This window comes from Mastacembelus armatus, chromosome 23 (genome assembly GCF_900324485.2).
Source record: "Mastacembelus armatus chromosome 23, fMasArm1.2, whole genome shotgun sequence".
NCBI classification, from domain to species: domain Eukaryota; kingdom Metazoa; phylum Chordata; class Actinopteri; order Synbranchiformes; family Mastacembelidae; genus Mastacembelus; species Mastacembelus armatus.
Genome location: NC_046655.1, coordinates 15,803,785 through 15,824,608, shown reverse-complemented (window position 1 = coordinate 15,824,608; position 20,824 = coordinate 15,803,785). Strand labels below are relative to the sequence as shown.

General features: G+C 41.9%; 1 protein-coding gene across 1 annotated transcript in view; it reads left to right on the top strand.

Annotated features, from left to right (window-relative positions):
- Window positions 1–1,379: 1,379 nt before the first annotated feature.
- The window catches only part of phf21b (PHD finger protein 21B), a 67,306-nt gene continuing 47,861 nt past the window's right edge, over window positions 1,380–20,824 (top strand). Inside the window, exons 1-2 of the mRNA XM_026327332.1 lie at window positions 1,380–1,791; window positions 2,426–2,491. Of these exons, the coding sequence (XP_026183117.1) occupies window positions 1,738–1,791; window positions 2,426–2,491 (120 nt within the window). The 5' untranslated portion in view covers window positions 1,380–1,737. The remainder of the gene's footprint in view (window positions 1,792–2,425; window positions 2,492–20,824) is intronic.

The following is a 20,824-nucleotide window of genomic DNA, read 5'->3' as shown; positions in this document are numbered from 1 at the left end:
GTGTATTTGATTCTTGCTCATTATTTTTTCACTGACTCACTTTATGAAATTCACGTTACAGTTAAGAAGCAGTCTAAAGAGGTATCAAACACACTAGGAGCTATTTAAATGTATAAAACTCTACTTTATTAGGTGTACAATCAAATACAACAGCTCAACCATAAAACCTGCCTTTACAGAGCTAATAATGTTCAGTTTTGACCAACCCTGTCAGAGAGCTATTGATTTAATTTCATGTGTGTTGTTGAGGTTGACTGACTGGTGTTTATTGCATTTATTTGAAGGTGTCTCTCTTTTGCCCACCACATTACAGGTATGGGGGTGGGGTATTAGAAACACATTTTTGTACAATGCTGCAGGTTTAGCTAATAATTTGGCCACTAAATGTGTATGATTTATGCAGTTTCTGAATAGCTCTGCTATGCACAAAGTAATGAGTGATCTAATTAGGTCTGAATCATACTGAAGGTGGGATAACTGTAGTGTGACTTTAACTTTACTGGATTGTGATCTGCTCTTTGAGTATATTTATGAAAAATACTTTGTAAAAAATACTTTTGTATTTTATTACAACCCATTAATGCTCCGTGTCCATCTGTATGTTTGTGGCATTTATGGTCACCATTGGACAATAAAACAGCTCACAACAAGCAACATGTGACATAATAAACCATGACACCAGACTGTACATTTTCCTAAAGGACACAGTGGAGTTCTGGTCTCACATCACACTTTGAATTCATATATTTAAAATACCAACCAAAATCAGTAAAACAGTCATTAAGCCTGAATAACACTTCAAGTTCAGAAAGCAACTGACACACATGGAAAACAAGACAATAACAAGAACAACATGGGGGAACTAGTAGGCCTACTCTTGGTCAGTGCTTTCAGAATGATTATTCTTATTTCCTTGCCGATAGTTTTAATGTTTGTGCCTTTTTTTGTTTTTTTGCTCTTTGAAATTTTTACCTAAATTTAGATATTTCAAATATTTTAGCTGATATTTGTATTTCTCGTTGTAAGCAATTGTTATGCTGCTCTTCTGGCCAGATCTGTCTTAAGAAAGATCTCAGTGACACCAGATTAAATAAAGGAAAATGAAGGGTATAGAGAAGATAAATATTAATGCAGATCCAGGAGGCTAAATGTAAAAAACAAGAGGCAGCTGTGTAAATGCGCTGTTTATATATTGTGATTATAAAGTCAACACAGGGGCGAAAACGTGACTTTTTAGCAGAAATACTTTTTACTGTGTTCCTGTGTAGTTGTGCTCCCGTCGGCGCACTGCGCATGTCAGAATTGGGGGGTGGAGGGGTGGGGGTCTTTTCTGCTCCATCCGGGAACTTCAGAATTACCATTGACAGCCGAAGCGCAACTTTTCCCCAGGCAAAGTGAAATCAAGCCGCGGACTCGGACAAGATATAGTCCCCGTTTTTCAACTTAAAATTATCGAAAGAAAAGCTAACCCGCTTCCCCGTTGGACCCGTCTACGTTCGGCCGTAATCTGGGGAGGACTCGTCCGTGGTCTTAGCTCTTTCCGCCCGGTTTGGAGCACTTTTGAAGACGGGCGGAAAGTGGGTGATGAGTCCTAGCCTGTAAAAGAAGCGAGAACTTGCTTTGCAGCCTGAGTAGTTCTTCTTTCAATTGTTATTGTCGCTTTAAAAAATCTTTAATTCACTTAAACTTCGTCTCGGCCGCGTCGAAAGTGGGGGAAAGTGCTTTTCTAGTCGGAACATGGAACTACAAGGCCTGCAAGAGGCGCTGAAAGTAGAAATCCAATGTCATCAGGTAAATGAAACATCGTGTTATTCTGCCCTTATTGGTGTTGTGAAGCAAGTGGGAGCTGAGGCTGGAAATGTGAAGGGACGAGAGGTTAACATTCCGGGGGCATAGGAACTATGCGACACCGTAATGTCTGCCGGCGACACAACGTCCACTTCCAAGTCTGATTAAGTGCACTTTTCGTAGCACTTTGGCTAATTGTCGTCGGTGTTTTCTCCGAAGAAATTGGAGCGATAATGCGGTGGTGGTGGTGCTGTGTGGCGATCAGGACGCGACCTGAATATTTATGAGGTGGCTATCATCCTCGCTTTGTTCCTCCCTGTACATACTAACTTGAGACACTTTTTAATTCCCATTTCGCTCCCCCATCGCTCACAAACTAGTTGCACAGATGAAGCAGGACCCTCAGGTAAACATTACATATATTTCCTGGCAGCAGCTGTGTCGGATCCGGGCAGGCGGTTTGTGGCGAGAAACTTTATCAGCATAAATCTCTTCTTCCTCTCGGCTAACATCACTACTTGTTAGCAAGAGCCGGCAGCTTCATCGTGACTTTGCTGAAAACATGAAAACTGTGAAGTTTCATGGTTGTGTCCGAAAAAGGTCATTAACACTGATGAAATGTTTGGTTACATTATAGGAAGGCGAGCTAAGGGGACAGCTGCTCGGCAGGCAAACAAGAATAACAGCCCTAAGCGAAAAACAAGTAAGCCCCGATCTGCTTCGGTTTCAGTTGTTTTTGCCTTTTCTGTGCCCGAACTAGAAGCTTTTCCAACCCCAACAACCTGCTGGGTGTCTGCTGAAACCCCCTTTTTACGGGGTCCCGGCGGGTGTTCAGCTAGCTCCCCGCCGGGCTCCATCCCGGTCTTGTGTCTGCACTCAAAGTTGTGTAATGTTGGGAAAATTTTAGCGTCCATTTTGAGTAGGTCGACATGTTTCTGGAGAGTAACGTTAGAGGCTAATAAAGGAGCAGCTCAGCTAACTATCCGACTCAGACTTTTTGGACACACTACAGCTGAAGTTCAGAGATTAAACCCAGCCTTAATGTCCCCGTGGAGTGGCCTAGACAAGTCTTTTACACGGTTAAACCCCCGGTTGGGTTACTTTATACTTAGTCTGCTGGTATTATTTCTTCTCGGTCACATGATCACAGCGGAGCATTTGATTCGCTCACGGTTACGCTTTCACTTTCTTACTATGTGCACGGCTTGCAGACGGAGCCCTGTATTAACTTTGAGGCAAGTGTTTTTTGCAGCCATGCTGGCGGTGGCTGCTGGATGGAGGCTGCAGCGGTGTTCAGCACCGCGGCTAGCTCCTCCGGCTCCACCGGCTGCTGCTGCTGCTGCTGCTGCACCGCCCCGCCGGTCGGTCCCAGTCCGAGAGCAGCGCACACAACTTCCTCACATTAGCAAGAAGAAGAATGCAATGAAAATAGGTCGATATTTATTTAGCCACTGGTTGTGTTGTTTTTTTTAATTGTTAGAGGTCTGGTTTCCCTCTGCCTGACTTTAATCGATCCCGTTTCCAGTGGAATGCAGTTTCTAAGCACTTGATTTGTTGCAGTTACAGTTAAACCCATTAAACTTGCTGTATGTAAAAAGCCACACAGCAAGACAGCGATAAAACACAGCCGCATCAGCAGTAGCTCTTTTAAATAATCCACTTTCTAATCAGGATGCTGTTCTTAACCCTGAATCTCAATCCTAGTTGTTTGTGTTGTAGAGTTGTTGTATTTTTTAGTCGTCCTCCTCCTTTCAGTTTGGTAGTGGAAGCTTCCATTTTGAGAGAGGAAAGGGGGTGGTTTCTTGCCCCCTCTAACATGGAGAGGAAAAAAGTCTGCAGAGTTTCGTGCATGAGGAGGAGGTGGAGGTGGTGGAGAAGGGGGATGGGCCCCATTCATGCCTAACATTACCATTTTGATTGCTTTGATGCTGTTTTTGGTTTGGAGGGGGAGGGGTGGCAGGGAGTAGAGAGAGACAGAAAGCCCAGTCAGCACAGTATGACCATGTTTTTAATCACAGATTCTTTTTTTCTACTAGAAAATGTGACCTTTACTTTTCCTCTGCACATATATGAACCACAGTTTTCCTCTCAAAGTAAAACCGTCCTAAATTATACATCCACACGCAGGTTTGATGATGATCTTGGATAAAACTAAGATCACTCTGAGGTTGTCAACATTGAACTTTCAGCTGCTAAGAGGGCGAGTATGTATCAGCTGGAAGCATAGTAATTAGATAACTACGCAAATGTTTATTAGCATGGTTGAGGAAACGTCTCCTAGCTGCATTGATGCCTGGAGGTCATTTCATGGTCACAGTTTGAGGCCTGTGGATGTCGACTTCCTTCAGCAGAGAGACAGAAAACGTGAGTGAAAGCTTCTTTTAATCAGTGAAAGGTTTCAGTTTGAGGTTGAGCTCTGAATGTGCAGCACAGTCTGTCTCCAGCGTCTATGTTGTGAATAAGAACACGTTTTAATAACACCCTGTTTTGCTCCAGTGTTTATCAGAGGAGGGGGCCAGGCAGCTCTCTGGAGTTGATAAATGTAAATGCAAATGGAGAATGATTAGAAAATAAAAATAGTGCAAAATAGATGGAATGTGTTGTTGAATCATACTGCATTTTCATTTGCCTCATACATTCAGATGTAGTTTCATGGCCTCTCTTCACTATAAAATATAAATCGACTACTTTTAGTCCTAATAGCAGAGTTTTGGGGCCCTGGAGAAGAATGGATTCATTGATCCCCTTTCATTCTGTGCCACTTGCTCTCTGTTGCATCATGGCACCAGTTTCTACTGACTTGTCAGGCAAAGAAGTTGTTTTTGTTCCCTTTAGACAATCCTGCTGCATTTATTTCTGTGCAGTGGTCTTTAGCTTTTGGTTAAGCAGATTATCATCAAGCAGGGTGTGTGCAGCTTCCTGAGAAAACTCTTAAAGGCGCTTATCTCATAAAAAAGTTTGATCATGTCATTCTTATCAATAATCCATCTGGGAAGTGAAACAGATTTTTCTGCTGTTGAAGTACTGCATTTCACCTGAAACAAAAACCACAGCTACATGACTTGAAATATTTCCAGTGCCAGTAGTGAAGTCCTTTCAAAGGTAGCATCTGTAACCATGGATACGCCTGCCTCTTACACATTCATGTGGAAATCTTTCTGAAGTTTCACATGAGGACGTCTATGCAGGGATTTGTGTTTGTCTTATGTGTGCACCTGTGTCCTCTTTTTTTCCATGGTCATGTTTTTAGTAAAACAGTTAAAAGCTGCTGCTATTTTGGTTTGTTTTGAGTAATGCAGCAATTTGAGAGGTCCTGTCATTGGATGATGCTGAGGAAAATGTGTGTTGAGTCTACTTACAATTTGAAGTAGATGGTTGAATAAAATGTTGTGTTTGAAGGTTGAGTAGCACAGTGCGCCCCAACTCCAACCTGTTTACTGTATACACTAATATTTCACACTATTGTTTGAATTGCCATTTGTGCTTTAATTAATTAGCTTCTAAACCTGGTTTTTTCCCATTGTTGTTCTTTGCTATCTCACTGCTTGTTTTTGAGCTTTTGCTATAGAGGCTGATGGATAAAAAGGCAAAAGAAGCTGTGGTTTGAAAGAAGGCTTAATGTTAGTGAGCATGACTGCAGTTTGGATGGTAACATCACCTTCTCCAAAAGTGCAAAAGGTTTTTGTTGTGTTTCCTCTTTGTCAGCACAGGTCAGATGTCTCTCTGCTGTACGTCCAGCTTATGAAATCGGAACTGTTTCCAAATCACAGATGTTCTGTGACCTCTGTCTCAGTTGCTTATTTTTTGTTGTTTAGGTGCTACATGTCAGCTCCATAACCCTGTCTGACACAGTGACTGTGCAGAGCAGCCAAATGAACGATAGAATTATCAAAGATTAATCATCAGTTTATCGTAGTTATTGTGGGAATTTTGTTCATAGGAATTATTGATATTGTTCAAAACTCAAATGCAAATAATATGATTTATTTGTGCTCTAATTCAGCTCAGCACATCTCACACTTATTTTGGTCTAAAAAAAGAAACTGCAGTAACAATTGAATTTCCCCTTGGGGATTAATGAAGTATTCTTTTTCTTCTCTATAGTATTTATGCCTGTAGTGTATATAGTAGGTGTTCATAATGTGTATATAGTACTGTAGGTTTTTTTTTTTTTTTTTTTTTTTTTTTTAAAGAGACTTGCTCAAATGTTGAGCTGTGGAGGCTTTGGTTGTATCAGTGTTGGTTTTTATGTTAACACAATAATGCATCAATAATTATAATCCAGTAATATCATATACATTCATGCGAAATGTGCCATTCTTCAGTGACTACTGTTTTTCCACCGTTCAGTTTAGAGTCACAAGACAGTTGCAGCCTTGGAGCTTGTGCTATAATAATTTTTGTCAAGTCTTTATTTTAAAGATCAGTACTAAACCTTCAAGCTCCACCTGTTTTACCTTATTCTGTAGAGAGAAACAAAGGTTGGCTACTAAACTAGTCAGAGCAGGGAATGAAAATGCAGTTACTTACAGCCCTGCTGGTGGCATTAAAGCTGCTCTAACTTGGAGAGAAATGGCTTCCAGCCCAGTTAAAAGCCTTTTAAATGCAAACTGTCTGTTTTTCTCTGTGCTTATTTCCTTTTTGCACATGCATTAGTCAGTGCAGGTCAGCGGTCGGCCTGTGCTGCTAAAACCGTAGTGTCATACATCACCTCTGCTCAGTAATTGGACATTTGAGAGGCTGGAGAAGCTGTTGGTTGCCTCTGGTGGGAGGCAGTGAGGCTGGCTGCTCTCCCTCCATCCATCCTCCCTTCCCTCCATCCCCAGCTTCCTCCCGCTGAGCCGGGGTGACGGTTTCAGGGGGTGATAGTCACATTTGGTCCTGTGTAGAGAGAGGACAGACTTTTCTCTCCTATGGAGGCCGACAAGCAGCAGAACTTTCCCAGTGAACGAAACCAAACTCGGGCTAATCCCATGACTGCTCATTACAGGCTCCTGCAGGGCTGATTAAACCAGGGGGAGGTTTAGGGATTTCTGCTGGACTAACTCATGGTGTTGCAGAACTGACTGGTGTAAAGGACCAGGGTTCCCTCCAGACTGTCGCTCAGATTTTCTTTCTGTATGTTTAAACAACGTTCGGCCCCTGCTCGTTCTGTTGTGATTTTTATTTCTCTAAAATCTGCAGGGAGCTTTAACTGGATAATAACCTGCTCGGACTCACTGCTGTGTCCAAAATACACACTACTTCTAATGGTGATTTAATTTAGCATGCAGGATGATGGAAAACAACCTTAAACAAGTGGTTAAAGGTTCACATAAAGCGGAAATAGCACAACATAAAAATATTCTATTCCACACTTGGGGTGTCAAAATCTGCTGGTCTTTGTTTGGATTTCTCTGTATTACTCCTCTGTTCCTCAGTTATCCCAGGCCTGATTCTCTCACCTTTCCTTTTTTTGACCATAGTTTTTGGAGTTAGTCTGATGCTGACAAAGTTATATTGCCTGTTAATCCACCATTTCACTTTCTCTACACATGAAATGCTAAATGTGATAACATTAGAACAGAGTGTGCAGTTTTTAATATAGAGTCTCAGCAGGAAGTCTGTCAGGTTGATTTCCTGCTCGTCTCAGAGGACTTTCCTCTGCCAGCTCAACTGTGGTCACTAACTCGTTCATCAGTATGAACCAGAGCGCCTGTTTGTCTTTGGAGACCTGTCCAGGCTGCTGCAGTGCATGCTGGGATACACTTCAGTCCCATCAGGCTGAACTGAAAGAGAAAATGAAAGAGTAACTTTTGGAAGCATGGCTTCCAATGATCACCTGTGATTTATCATTCCAAGTAGGTTGCACCATAAATCCTAGACTGACGAGCTGGGCTGTAATTGAACAATTGTATCAGATAATCCACTGATTAATTTCCTAAAAAATGTAATTCATTGTTGGATCTATACGATGTCAGAAACAAGGGAAAATGCCTGTTCTGGTTTCCTAAAGTGCAAATTAATCTTAGTCAGTGTATTGCTTCAGATATTCAGTTTGTTATAGAAGAGTAGAAAATATTCCGTTTCAAAATGGAGGCTAGTGATTGTCTGTCAGACTAGAGAAAGACAAATTTATCTACACATTGACTAATAATTGTATCTGTTGTCAAATTTCTAATAAGTTCCAACTCATTTATGGTCATGGCTTCAGATGTCTTCATTTGTGTGACCAGCAGGCAGCAACTCTGCTATGCAGTTTGTTGTGATAAATGAAGGACAATCCTCACATTGAAGGACGTGGGATTACTATTACTAGAATGAACAATCATGCCCAAACAACAAGTATTAATTTGAGCCATACATCTGAAAATTTGTGCTTCACTTCGTGAGTGTGAGCTCATATATCTGTCATCACGTAAACACTTGCTTTGGCTCCGATTGGCTCAGCAGGTCCGCTTGGCCTGGATTGCTGTGGCTGTTTTCCAGACTTTAATCTTGTAGAGAAAATTGTGAGTTTACAGGTTTAGATGCTCACAGAAAGAAAAATGAAGCTGTGTGTTCAGTAGGACTGACCAACTAAAGGTGTCCACATATCACTAGCACAGAGCAGCAGATCCCAGCTCAGTCTCAAAGGACTATAAATCTGCTCTCTTTTGTCCTGGTGCTCTCAGGGCTGCAGGGAATCGTCCCCATTTTTGTGTTTGCAGACTCTTTTTAATCATTACTGGAAGGCACGCTCTGCCTTAATTAAGAGCAACGTGGCAGCAGACCCTGTGACGACTCTTCCTGAGGGATGGGAGCGCTGCTCAGCGACACCTGAACTGTCTGTCTGTCTACCTGCTTTATTTTTCCTCTGAAGGCCTTCTTCTGCAGGTCTGGAAAATAAAACACTGAATTCATTCATTGCCAATTTAGAAAAGTCCCCTTTTTATTTACAGACAAAATGTTGTTTTTTTCCTGCCTAATGTAGCAGTGGCATTAGTTGGACTGTTTGTTTGTTTGTTGTTTAACTTATTAATAATTGTTGATTTGAACAAGACCTTAGGTGAACAGGTTAATATATTTTCCACCAATATCCTGCCATTTGTTTGGTTCTAGGTTTGGGTGATTATAGGACAATGGGCCTCTGGGTGTGTCTGTGGTCATTTTTTCTCATTTAAATGTTTCTGGAGATCTTTTGTGTCTCTTAGTAATTTGCTTTTTTTTTTTTTTTTTTAAACTTAGTGGTCACTTTGCATCTCTGGAAAAGTTTTGTGTCTATAGTTAGCTATTGTTTCATTGCAGTTGTTTTCTGTGTCTCTGCAGTTCTTTGTTTCTTTGTGGAGGTTTTGCACAAAGGTTTTTGTCATTTTGCATCTCTGGCGAAGTTTCTGCACGTCTGTAATAGTTTGCATCTCTTTGGAGACTTTTACTGAGCTGTGTGTGTTTTCTAATGAGAAATATTAATATTATATAGTGGCACTGGCCCAGGAGACCGCTGACTCTTTAGGGTCCTGGCCTTGTGCCTCGTAGACCTGTTCAGTAACCTGTGCCTGAGTTCAGCTCTCATGAATTGATTCATTTCATTACTGGAAGTTATTGCTATATACAGCCTGGGAAGGTGACAGGACTTTTGGTGAACGGTGCAGAAACCCTGCTGCAGGTCTGATGGTTGATTTTCATCATTGGTTTTTGGAGTTGACACGGTCGTTTTGAGTCAGATGAAGTTAACATACTTTGTATTCCAGCAGCAATGAGACATTTTTGGTTTATTACCTGCATTTGGTTTTTGTAGCGTTAGTGTGATACATCCTGGGAGCAATAACTTTAAAGGGAGAAATCTTCCCGTTTGCCGTTTTAGACCAGAATCTGGATGTTAGTTTCATCTCAGCCCCTTTTCTCTCAGCTCATACTTTAATGTACTGACACTGAAAGTCAACACATCTTCTTTAATATTTCACATTAAAGGCCTTTCAGTCCCATTTGTTCCTGTAGGCTTTTAATTTTGAGTGAGAAACAGGTTTATTGCCAAATAGATTTTCACATACAGTAGAGAAAGGATTGTATTTTCTTTTTCAGTCAATACTGAACCATAAAAACATCCCCAGCTTGGCCTGAAACTGATGCATAGGATCATCTCAGAATTTCTTAGTAAAACCTGCTTCGAAGCTCGGGTTTGCTCTAATAGGGACCAGATGTAATGGAGTTGAGCTGGTTAACAGGTTGCAGATCACCTGCTGCAGGCTCAAAAGGACCATTCCTCCTGCTTTTCAGGCTGTTTTTTTCTATCCTCTTGTAGCTGTGGATCCATCTGACGGCTCCTTATTACCAAACAGCAAACAGTCATTTCCAGAGACTTGCAGAAAAGTGCTGATGTAGCTCGGCTGGCTGGCAGCCGGAGCAGAAAGGCTGCGATGAATTAACCCATGTTGACTGCCATGCTGCTGTTTCTCTCGAACGCTGTCATCTTTCTGCACACAGCAACAGTATGTAATGGAAAGAAGGAGCAGCAGTAAATCTGCTTTTCACCTCTGGGAAGATCATAACTCACTTTCTACAGAAAATGCTAAAATAGGTGCATGATTCACACATTTAGCAGCCTAACAAAGCAGAATATTACAGGTATGACATATTAATTCCATATAGGTCCATAAAATCTTTTTTCCATTCTGTTTATGTCCTCACACCACTGTTTTGGACATGTAAGCCACGCTGTCATTATTATTCATTACTTTGTGTTACTTTAGCATTTTGTTTGCACAAACTGCTTCTGCATCCTATTAAAATGGGCTGCTGTGTTTTCAGTTTGCCGTTCAATAGACTGTGAAATGTAAAGTGAGTCATATTTAATTCTGCATTGTACAAACTACAATGACAGATTCAGAGTGTCAGCTTATGAATTGTATGTTTGTAAGTCAGCTAAATGCTTCAACTCTCAGAAAGAATGTAAGACGGACCATTTAGTGCAGGCTTTAGTTTCTCCACAAGGTTACAGTTGCAACTAATCATCATTTATTCATTTGCTGATATTTTTTGATTGGTTGTTCTAGCAGAGTCAATTCAGTGTCATAGTTAAACTTTAATACCATATCAGTAATTTACTGATCTGACACGTGAGACTCCACCTTTGTTTCTACAGATACAACTGGACCTTTTCTGTAGTGCATATAGTTGTTGGTGCAGATAACATCAGTCAAACCCTTGTGACAAAACAAATTCAGAATTTATAATCTGGGCTTTTTCCTGTGCAGACAAAAATAAAAACAACTTTATTTTCACCATCGTGTTTCCATGTCAAAGCTGACAGTCAAAGAAAATCTGTAACTAACATGTCCCACGTCTCATCGTGAGGTGCAGATGTTTTTGGGTGTGTTACACGTGGCTTCAATGTTCAGTCACAGAGAGGTGCTGGAGCTTTCTGTGTGGTTAGTCTTCCCTCTGTGCTGAAAGCCTCCGGCTCGTTCAGCGGCAGAGTTACAGTCCATGAAAACACCAGCAGGTAGAAGAAAAAGTCATTAAATTTCATCACTTCCCCTGTTCCACAACAGCACACTCTTTATTTGTTGTGTTTGGAGCCGATCCCCAGGGAAATAATAATAATGAGTGAGTTTGGGTTGGAAAAACTGCTTTTGTAGAGTGAAGGACGCAAGTGAGTGAAATCGATAGACTGAGTTTGAGGCAAATCATCCATACTGTACTGTAAATGCTTCACACACACATACGTGAAGTAGGTGTGTCTTAAAAGTGTGCTCTTAATTTTGTCCTGCTGAGGCTCCTGTACTGCCATTAGGGTTCAATCTCATCATATATTTCTCTTGGCCTTGTAAAAATGACCTTTGTGCATGATATAAATATTGACTTAAAACTATCACAACTTAAGTCTACAACCTAAATTAATTTTTTTAAAGTACATCTTGATAATATTGCAGCTTTATTCTCGTTTTATTTAGGCAAAGTTATGACTGGAATCTCAAAATATTACAGTTTTATAGTACAACGATTACTTCATTGTCATGATATGACTTTGTTGGTGGAATTATTTTGATAAATTTTTCATGGAAAATCCGACTCAGAAGCAGTGTGACATCAGGCTCCAGTGTTTAAGAGATGACTTCATTAGTAAAGACGCCTGTAAACCTTTTCCTTTCTTTGTAGTGACTTTTGAAGGTGGCAGCCTCTCCCTTCAGGGAATGACAGAGTCGGGCGGTGGGGTGCTGCAGAGCTCGGATTATCCTACTCAAAAAGCCGTGAAAATTGCTGTAATAATTCAAAAATTGCCTCCATGCATCACACACACAGCATGCTCTTCTTTTTGAGGACTAGTTTGTGTAGCAGAGACACAGTGCTACAGTGGCAGGGTAATTTGCATGTTTTGTTTATGTGAGCTATCTCCTGCCCTTTGTGCTGCTGGTATTTTCAGCATAAGTCCATATCATTGCTCAATTTCACGCCGAACTGAAGTTAATTGTTGTGGTTTCATGGACATCAATGTGTTTTGTCTGTCAGTGGACACAGTGTCGGTTTCTTCAGCACTCACATACCATCCATACACAACATTAGTTAATTCTATTGGCAACTTTGGCATTTCTAAAGTTCAGGGGTCTGACAGTGTGTAGCACACATATACAGGTGCTAATGCTAACTGAGCAAATCACTGACGGTTTGAAGTGTGCTGTGTTTAGGAAACAGTCCTGATGTTACATATTTATTGTCTTATTTCATTTTGAACGACACTTAATAAATGTTCTGAGCAAAGAAAAGCTGGTTTAGCTTGGAACCAGAGCCTGCAAACGGTGACGGCCGTTCTCAGGTTCTGGAGCTGGTTTTTGTAAACAGACGGGCCTCCCATTGTTGGTGAGGAAGAACCATGTGAGCCAGGTCAGCGGTGTGGCTCCCTGCTGTGTTTTTAATAGTTTCTGGACAACAATGGAGGTCTACGGCACAGACCCATAAGCTGAACCAGGTTCTGGATTCACACACATTTTGGAGAGTAATGTCTGTGAATCCATGTCTGACAATAACACAGAGAAACTCAGCGGCTGCACCCTGTAACTTAATTACCTGCTGTTTTGTTAAACGTTGTTCACTACGGTTCTCAAAGTTTGTCTTCAATTAAATGGACTTCTTTTTCAGTCGACTTAATGCTGCGTGGATCTTTTCTTTGTGTAGAAACAGCCTGGAACAGCAGTGTTGTGTTATGTTGTCTGAGATCAGTTGATCTCTGCTGCACAGGCGCTGTCATGAGGAGCTGCAGGGACAAAAGCTGCACTCGGTCTTCGTCTCTCTCTGTGGACTTTGTCTTCCTCTTTCACAGGCCTCAGCGTCGCCGAGTTCCCACTTTTTCTCACCCCGGTATCGTAGCAACACGTTTTATCGTCATCTGGTCACCTGGGCCTCGACTGTTCCTGTACTTCTATTCTTGTATGAACCTGTCACCGTCTTCGTCTCGCACCTTCAGAATAAAAGCCTGTGGCGCCATGGATTTTGGTGGTTTTAAGATTCCATTTGAGGGTAGCGAGTTAAGGTTTTTCACAGGCTCAGTAGTGTGCTTGTCTATGATGTGGCTGACAACATTCGTATGGTTTATCTTCAGTGTTTTTCTTCTTCCTCCCACTTGTGTCGTCCACGTCTCAGCAGTCTAGCTGACTGACACGATGAATAATGTCTGAAGCCAACGATGAGACATGAGCATATTCCTTGACATGAAAACGACTTGTGTACATGAGTGCTTTCATGCATAGCGGATACAGTTCAGCTCAGGTTTGAGTCACCATTGATCTGTCATTCTGCAGACAATAGTGGCCTGAGCGTTTCTTTTTTTATTCAACAACCAAAGCTCACGATGTTGCTGTGTGATACGAACCTCCCCAACACTGACTTCCTCTTTCAGTACCTTTAAGTAGCTTTAAAGTCAGAAAGTATTTGATGCGTCACGTTTTCTTGAATCTTCTTGCTGTCGTGCTGCTTTGATGAGTTTCAGGTTTAGTGACATAGTCAGTCCACAGGCTGCATGTTCTCGATTGGCTGCCTCGTGTCAACATGAATCCGTGGCAGATGTGGTATGTCTGGAAACTTCTGGATCTCCACTAGAAAGTAAGTTCTGTGACTCTGAGTAATGTTCGGATAGATAATTTTGAGCTTTTAAACATGGGCCCACATATTAAAACAGCAAAGTGCTAACACTATAGCTCACAGAACAGTTTGACAGCATTCAGAAATGTGTTCAGATATTTATCTTGATCCTGGCAGGTTTAAGGTCTTGTTTTGGTCCAGTTTATAGTTGAGCAAGGTTACCACATGAGCCTGTTATAGGCCTTTACTGGAACCAGAGCCTGCTTTTTCTTTATTTTGTGAAAATGAAAATCTGAAATGAAAGAACTAGAATCCCAACCCCCCCACCCTCAACCCTACCCAATCCTGCTGCTTTTCTTCAAATTACCCAGTAAACCCTGCAGAGGCTGGATGAACTCACCTTGAATGCTGTAATTTAAAGGACAGCTCTGAGTTTTTTCTGCGAGATTAGAATCAGGTCCTTGTTGAATCATTTTTCTTTTCTGTAAAGGGCACAGCATTAGGAACAGCAGCCGTATTGACTTTTTCCTTGATAAGGTTTCGTCTCAGCGTTGATAACCTAGTGGAGCGCGGGCTGAGGCTTCGGTCAGCAGCTCAGCCGCTGTGCACAGTCAGCAGCTGGACCCAGCAAAAACACCCACTTTATCATCAAACGCTGAGCCGCAGCATCTCAGCTCTGCTTTATGGCAGATTATTTTGACAGTTACCATGACAGCAGCATTTGAAATGTCTTCATGTGAGATTTCGAGATGTCCTTAAAAACTAAGATGACTGGCTGAACTTTTTCCACTTACTGAAGGTATTTTCCATAGAAATCTGCCCATTTGATCTGCCTGAAGAGGAAAGGGTTAATTAGAAAATAAAAATACATTAAGAAATTTTTCTCCTGTTGGAAAAGAGGAACATGGTTCTCTAATTATAGCGACATAAACCACAAGCATTTTTAGTGTTTAGGAGTCACTGCTTGGGGACCTAGATTACCTGTTTCAGCCTATTGGACTCAGCTAAAACTGAGTCTGATCCTGATCCACCGTGTGATCGTTGTGGAACATGACTGTTCCTGTTGTGGTGAAGCAGCTTTGTGTTTCTGTTATTTTGTCCACCCCACTTTCACAGAGGCCAGGCTAAGTGACAGAACTACTTCCTTAGTGGGAGCTGGATTTTACTTGTTCACCTTAAAACACTACAATACAAAGGCATAATGAAAATATGTCAGTGCATCTGGATTTCTGAAACATTCCTGACACTCCATCAGAACCAGTTTTGACCTCTGAAGTGGACCCTGTACCTCCTCTGTGCTTCCCGTGGAGCATTGAAGTGAGGTCACTGGGTTTTGATGGCGAGCGGCGGTGGTGTGGAGCTACACTTTGATCAGTTAAAGAGAGGCATGCATGGACATGAGGGATGCCCGCTCACATCTGATTCAATTAACCCACAGACTGACAGGATGATGGGCTGTAGCAGCCTGCTGCTCCCATAACCCAGTTCACCTCCATCTGTCAGACGGAGAGAGTTTAGAGTCTGAGCAGCTCTGCCAGGACACAGCAGCTTCACTTTCTGACAGTGTTACATTGGGTTTTCATCACGGCGGGATGTGTTTTTTACCTTGATGATGTGTTGGGAGATTTGCCCAAAGTGTCGCCTGCAGGTTTTCCTCCAGCTGCTGCTGCTTTTCTTTCTTTACTTTTCTACTACATCTAAAACAGAACGCCAGTTTTAAAGTATCAGGATGGCCGTTTTCCAAACGATCAGTATGTTTAACAGTCCCCACACACAGACTAAAGCCAACAATGAATTGCCTCTGCTCCTATTTAATGTCTGACATGCCTCCAGCCTGGAGCAGCTTGTTGTTGTTCAGAAACGATTAGGAGCACACGCTGCACTGGGAGGCATGTTTCTTATGTTTATCACCTGCATGACCATTGTGGATGCTGCAGTTTGTGCTGCTGCTGCTTTGTTATGCAGAGAGTTGTTTCTGTTATTTCGTCCACCCCATACGAGGCTTCATTGTGGCTGCCTTTCAATGTCAGGTCGCCTGAGAGAAGTCATCAGTTAGGGCTGCGACTGTAACAGTCACTATTGCTTAACCTGTTTATTTCCTGTGTTAATTGGCAGTTAAATGTCAAAAACAGTGAACAAAATGCAGCTGACGTCCTCTGAGCATCAGTCCATCACCCAGAGAGAAATCAGGGTATGACGATACAAAAGCATGAACTAGAGAACTAATTACTAGAACTGAGGGTTAAAATCATTAATAGGTTATGGAAATAGCTACTGATAATTGTTTCAGCCCTAAGGTTGAATGATTAATAAACGAAGAAATGGAACGGCTAACCGTGGTCGTCTCAGTCCGGTGAGCAGGAAGTTTTGATGAGTTACAGCTTCACTGTCCGTTTCATGAGGCTGCAGCTGCTCTTCTTGTCAACAGCTCAAACTGGCACAGGCCTGGAGATGTCAGGAGTTGAAAGTGAGTTTCTGAGCTACCCGGTCTTCCTGCTTTTGTATTAACTGGGCTTCTCTATAATCTTTTATTTATCCTCCGAACTAAACAGGTCGTCCTGATTAAACATTGAGTGGGAGTGCTGGAGTTTGGGGAGTTTACTGCTTCGAAAAACAAGAGCAGAGAAAAAATGGGTGCAGACTGGCAGGAGCAGAAAGTCATTTTGTGGTGCTGCTGTCATCTCCGACGTTCTCCCTTCACTGGGATTAGTCTGAGGGATCAGACAACTCTGCACACCTGTCCCACAACTGCCCTTATCTCCTGCCTGGCTCCTTTCCTTAACCTCACGATTTGCAGGTATGCAGAGGTTACCGGGATGGGATCTGACAGAAAACAAACAACTGGACGAAGAAGATTGGTTTTGTAATTAATCTGTCGTCGGTGAGTGTGGGCTTCGTCTTCTGAGCTGCTGAATCAGCCCCTCCTCAGCTCTCTGACCCCTGATTGGCTCAGATGGCTCTGTTAAATGGGTAATTATGAAGGGGCCAAGGGTGCTCTCCATGAATAATGTTAAATGACTGCCCGCTGCAAATTATTAATTGTTTTACTTGATCCATTGAACTTGCATGGACTAACTCACAACGTAGCAATTACCGTGTTGTTCAGTGTTGGAAGTGCAGGTTTTTCCAAACAACACAGGCTCATTCTGTGGAAGAATACGTGTTCACTGGTACGTTTTCTTCTGTCGACGCACGTGAGCGTCATGGACTGGATGTATGTGCCAGTATTCACACTTACCAATATTAGACTGTTCGACATTTGTGCTAGGTCAGAGCTGGGTGATATTTAGCTATTTAGCTAGCATATCAACATATAGTGTTAAATAAAGGAAGTACTGCTAAAATTTTGCACATTGACTTCGTTTGGGAAGTATAAATAAATGTTTGGAGAATGTAGATATACACTAGCACATAGTCAGTCTATAAATAATTCAGCATTTTCTTGAGAATAATTCTGTTTGGAACACAAATAAAATAATATGAGCTTTGGTGAAAAGTCCATTGACCATGACTTTAAACTAGTTCATGTGCCTGAGCCTAAACCACAAATGTTCATATGGGATGATTGCAAAGGAGAATAGTTTGATAACCTTTTGTGCTTTGAGCGTAAGTTCGCTCTAAATGCGGAGACACATTAGTTGTAGTATTTGTCTTTAGGCCTGTGAAGACTGTTCACCATCGCACGTCTTTGCCTTTGTGAAGACGCGAGCAGAGAGCGGAGAGGAATGTTATTGTCTCTTCCACAGCAGCTGGTTTCTTCTCAGCCCCTGCTGTCCAGGCCTCATTCACTGCTCTCTGATTAGCTTTTTGTTGCCGCTCCCTCCATCGCCTGCCTCTACATGTGTGTGTGGGTGAGGAAGTGCTTCGTTCGTCAAGCCCCCTTTTTTTAAGGAACAAACAATGGACTCACTCAGCCAGCGAGGCAGACATCATCAGAAAGAGGTCAATTATGGAAAAGGACTAACAAAGAGCAAAAAAATCTCAGTGTAAGTCTGATTAGTCTTTGTTATGGAAACCATTTTCGTACTAGAAATTGGTCTCCTGCCGTCGCACCAGGCCCTGATTGTACATCTGACATGTATGAAAATTTGAATTTTTCTTCACGTGATGATAAAAAAAGGAGGACGTGTCTTGCTGGACTTGCTGCTATCCAGCTGGGTCACAACCCATTAAAATGGCAGAAAAATGATCTTTTCCCCCATTTAAACCAGAACAATGTGAAGGAGTGGCCTGTGTTTTTGGCCTTCTTGTCCATGGTGCATTTACATACTCCTTATAGCCCCATATCCCGCAATGCTCTGCTTTTTATGCATTATTGAGTCTCTTGTTGGCATGCTTTCAAACAAAGAGGCCTCGCCATAAAAGGAAGCAGGACTCTTGTCTTCAGCAAGGGTGACTTCAAAGACTCTTTGAAAAATTGATCAGGTGTGGTTGTAGCTAAAGTAGATCTCAGGCTGATCAGAGGCCTTTTCATCAGGTTAACAACACAAAACACAACCAGCAAGAAAAAATACTTATTTATGTCCTCGACAGGGAGAATAGCCTCTGCTGAGAATTCCTCTGGTGGTGGGGGGGCACCATGGCCACTTTTAAAAGGTCACATCCTTGTTTTTCAGCTCATTTCTCCCTTAATCACAAATGTCAATGTTTTTCTAGTTGTAGCTTCTCAATTATGGGCATTTGCTGTGTTTTTTTGTCTGGGCATCATTATGCTGCTGTGGTGAGATTATTGGTGATTGATTTGATTTTTAAAGCCTCAGCAAACACAATAAACAATAAAACCTGATATCTGTTGGGAAAGGACATTACTTACATTGGTGCTGAACTCCAGTTCTTTTTTTTTTTTTTTTTTTTAAGTCATCAGGACAATATCCTTTTATGATCTTCTTAGCTTGAACACTGTCAAATTCAAAAGCTTTACTCAGCCATCAAATACAAGGAAATGTCAGTTTTACCACATTATTTTAAGTAGTAGTCAGTATTTTTCGAGTTTAGCTGCAAAAAGGCAAAGAACGTGAAGACCAAGAACATATTCAGTCAGCGCTGTGCGCACCACCACGCAGCAAAATGTCACTTCTGTTGTTAATTTTAGAGCTGTTTTTAGTACCTTTGGTCCAGTCCTCAGTACAGGTATCTGTGACCTTCACGTTTTACTGTCGAACAGTTCATCAGAGTCCAGTGTTGCTCCTGTAACAGCCGTTCTGAGAGTCTCCACGGCCTCAGTGAAGTCCCATCAGCACATTGTCCTCCATAGCAGCTGTGTCTCAGCGATAGCCCATACCTGAGGCCATGCTGCGTTTGGCTGTTGGCTCCTCTGGAGCCTCCTCTTCTCTATGGAAGGTCACGGGGTCGAACATCACGTTACATCACCCGGACGATGATAAAGACGGCACTAAACATCACATGCTGCATTGAGGAGCTGCCAATAAATAACCATGAGACTTGAGCTGGAAATGTTTGTGTTGGCTGCAGGGCAGGAGTTCAGAGGGGCATGCTGCTGTCAGTCCTCACAGAGGAACTGACACACTCAATTTCATATCTGTGTGTCACATGTGGGTGGTAATGGGAGTTCAGTTTGAGATAGAGTAAAGCCCAGTCTGCCGGTGCATGTTATTAATCTGATTTTAAAGAGTTGGACTCAAAGCCCTGGACTTTGACTCTGGTTGTGTCTCTGACAATATTTCTTTTTGTTTATTGTAAATTATCAAAGGTGAGACTCTTTGTTGTACATGACAACAAAAGGAATATATGTAGGTTTTGGACTATTGCTCAGAAAAAATATGACATTTAAAGGTTTCACAATGAGTGTTGGGAAATTTGCACATTTCTTATGATTTTTGTAGGTAAAACTGTTGTTTAAAGGAGAACATAACTGATTATATGGTAAATTGATAATGATGGAGACGAGAAAACCAGGGTGTGTGTGTGTGGGTGTGTGGGTGTGTCTCTCTCTAAATCCTAAATCCACAGCACAAAAAATGATCTCACAGTGAAATCAACAAGAAGTTTCTGTCAAACAACTTTGTTTCCCTTTGTGCTGATTTGAATTAAAGTAAACATACTGTTTTGGATGCAGAGCCTGTTTTTTGTGCTGTAGATTAATCAGTAATGAGAATAATCATTAGATGAAAAGCGTTTTACATTGCTGATATCTCCACAGTGAGATGTCAGCAAATGGGTTTTATGGCTGTGTTCAGAGGATTCAAACAAAACGAGAACTGCAAAACTTTGTTTTTTCTTAATGTGCGCCAAACCCCCCGACAGTGTGGATCTGGTCTTGGGTCCAAATATTCAGGAGATGGAAGGATATCGGCAGCGTCTTGGGGATCACGCCTGTCTGCGCCTCCGTGTGTCTAATCCTGCCATCCCTCTCAAATCTGATCTCACCCACAGATCTCCAGCATAGCTCAAGGCATCGCTGCTGTAATACTGATAATGCCTTTCTAGTTTGTTCGGAATATAATCTTTGAAAATCCCTTTAATCAAAGCAGCAGTGACACAAACATCGCCTTGGAAAACGGCCGAGTAAAGACTTAATACAGCAAAATGCTACAGAGACTTTCCCCCCTTTTCTTGTTCAGATGTAACGTTCCAGGATGAATTTGCTCTGTCTGAGCTGCTGATAACAGAACACACCATTTCTGTTGAACAGTTTGCTCTGTGTGCAGTGAACCGGTCCACGTCTGAGCATCTTACCATCCTGATATTTTATACATATTAAAGTATGTGCATATATTTATAACATCCATCTACAGTGCAAAGCATAAGGACTTGAACCCCATTTCAACATGTAAACACTGTTCTGTCACATAAACACCAATCATATTGAGAATTACCGTAATGATGGTTTTATTTCACTGCAGGGTTTGGCTCCTGTTCGCCTGTTTAAAGTCAAACTGTGCCCTCGTATGCGTGAGCTTCGCTGGGTGGTGCTAGAGGAAAGGTCAGGGGTCAGCAGCAGCGTACAGATTCTGGAGATCACAAGATAAACTTTAATCCCAGA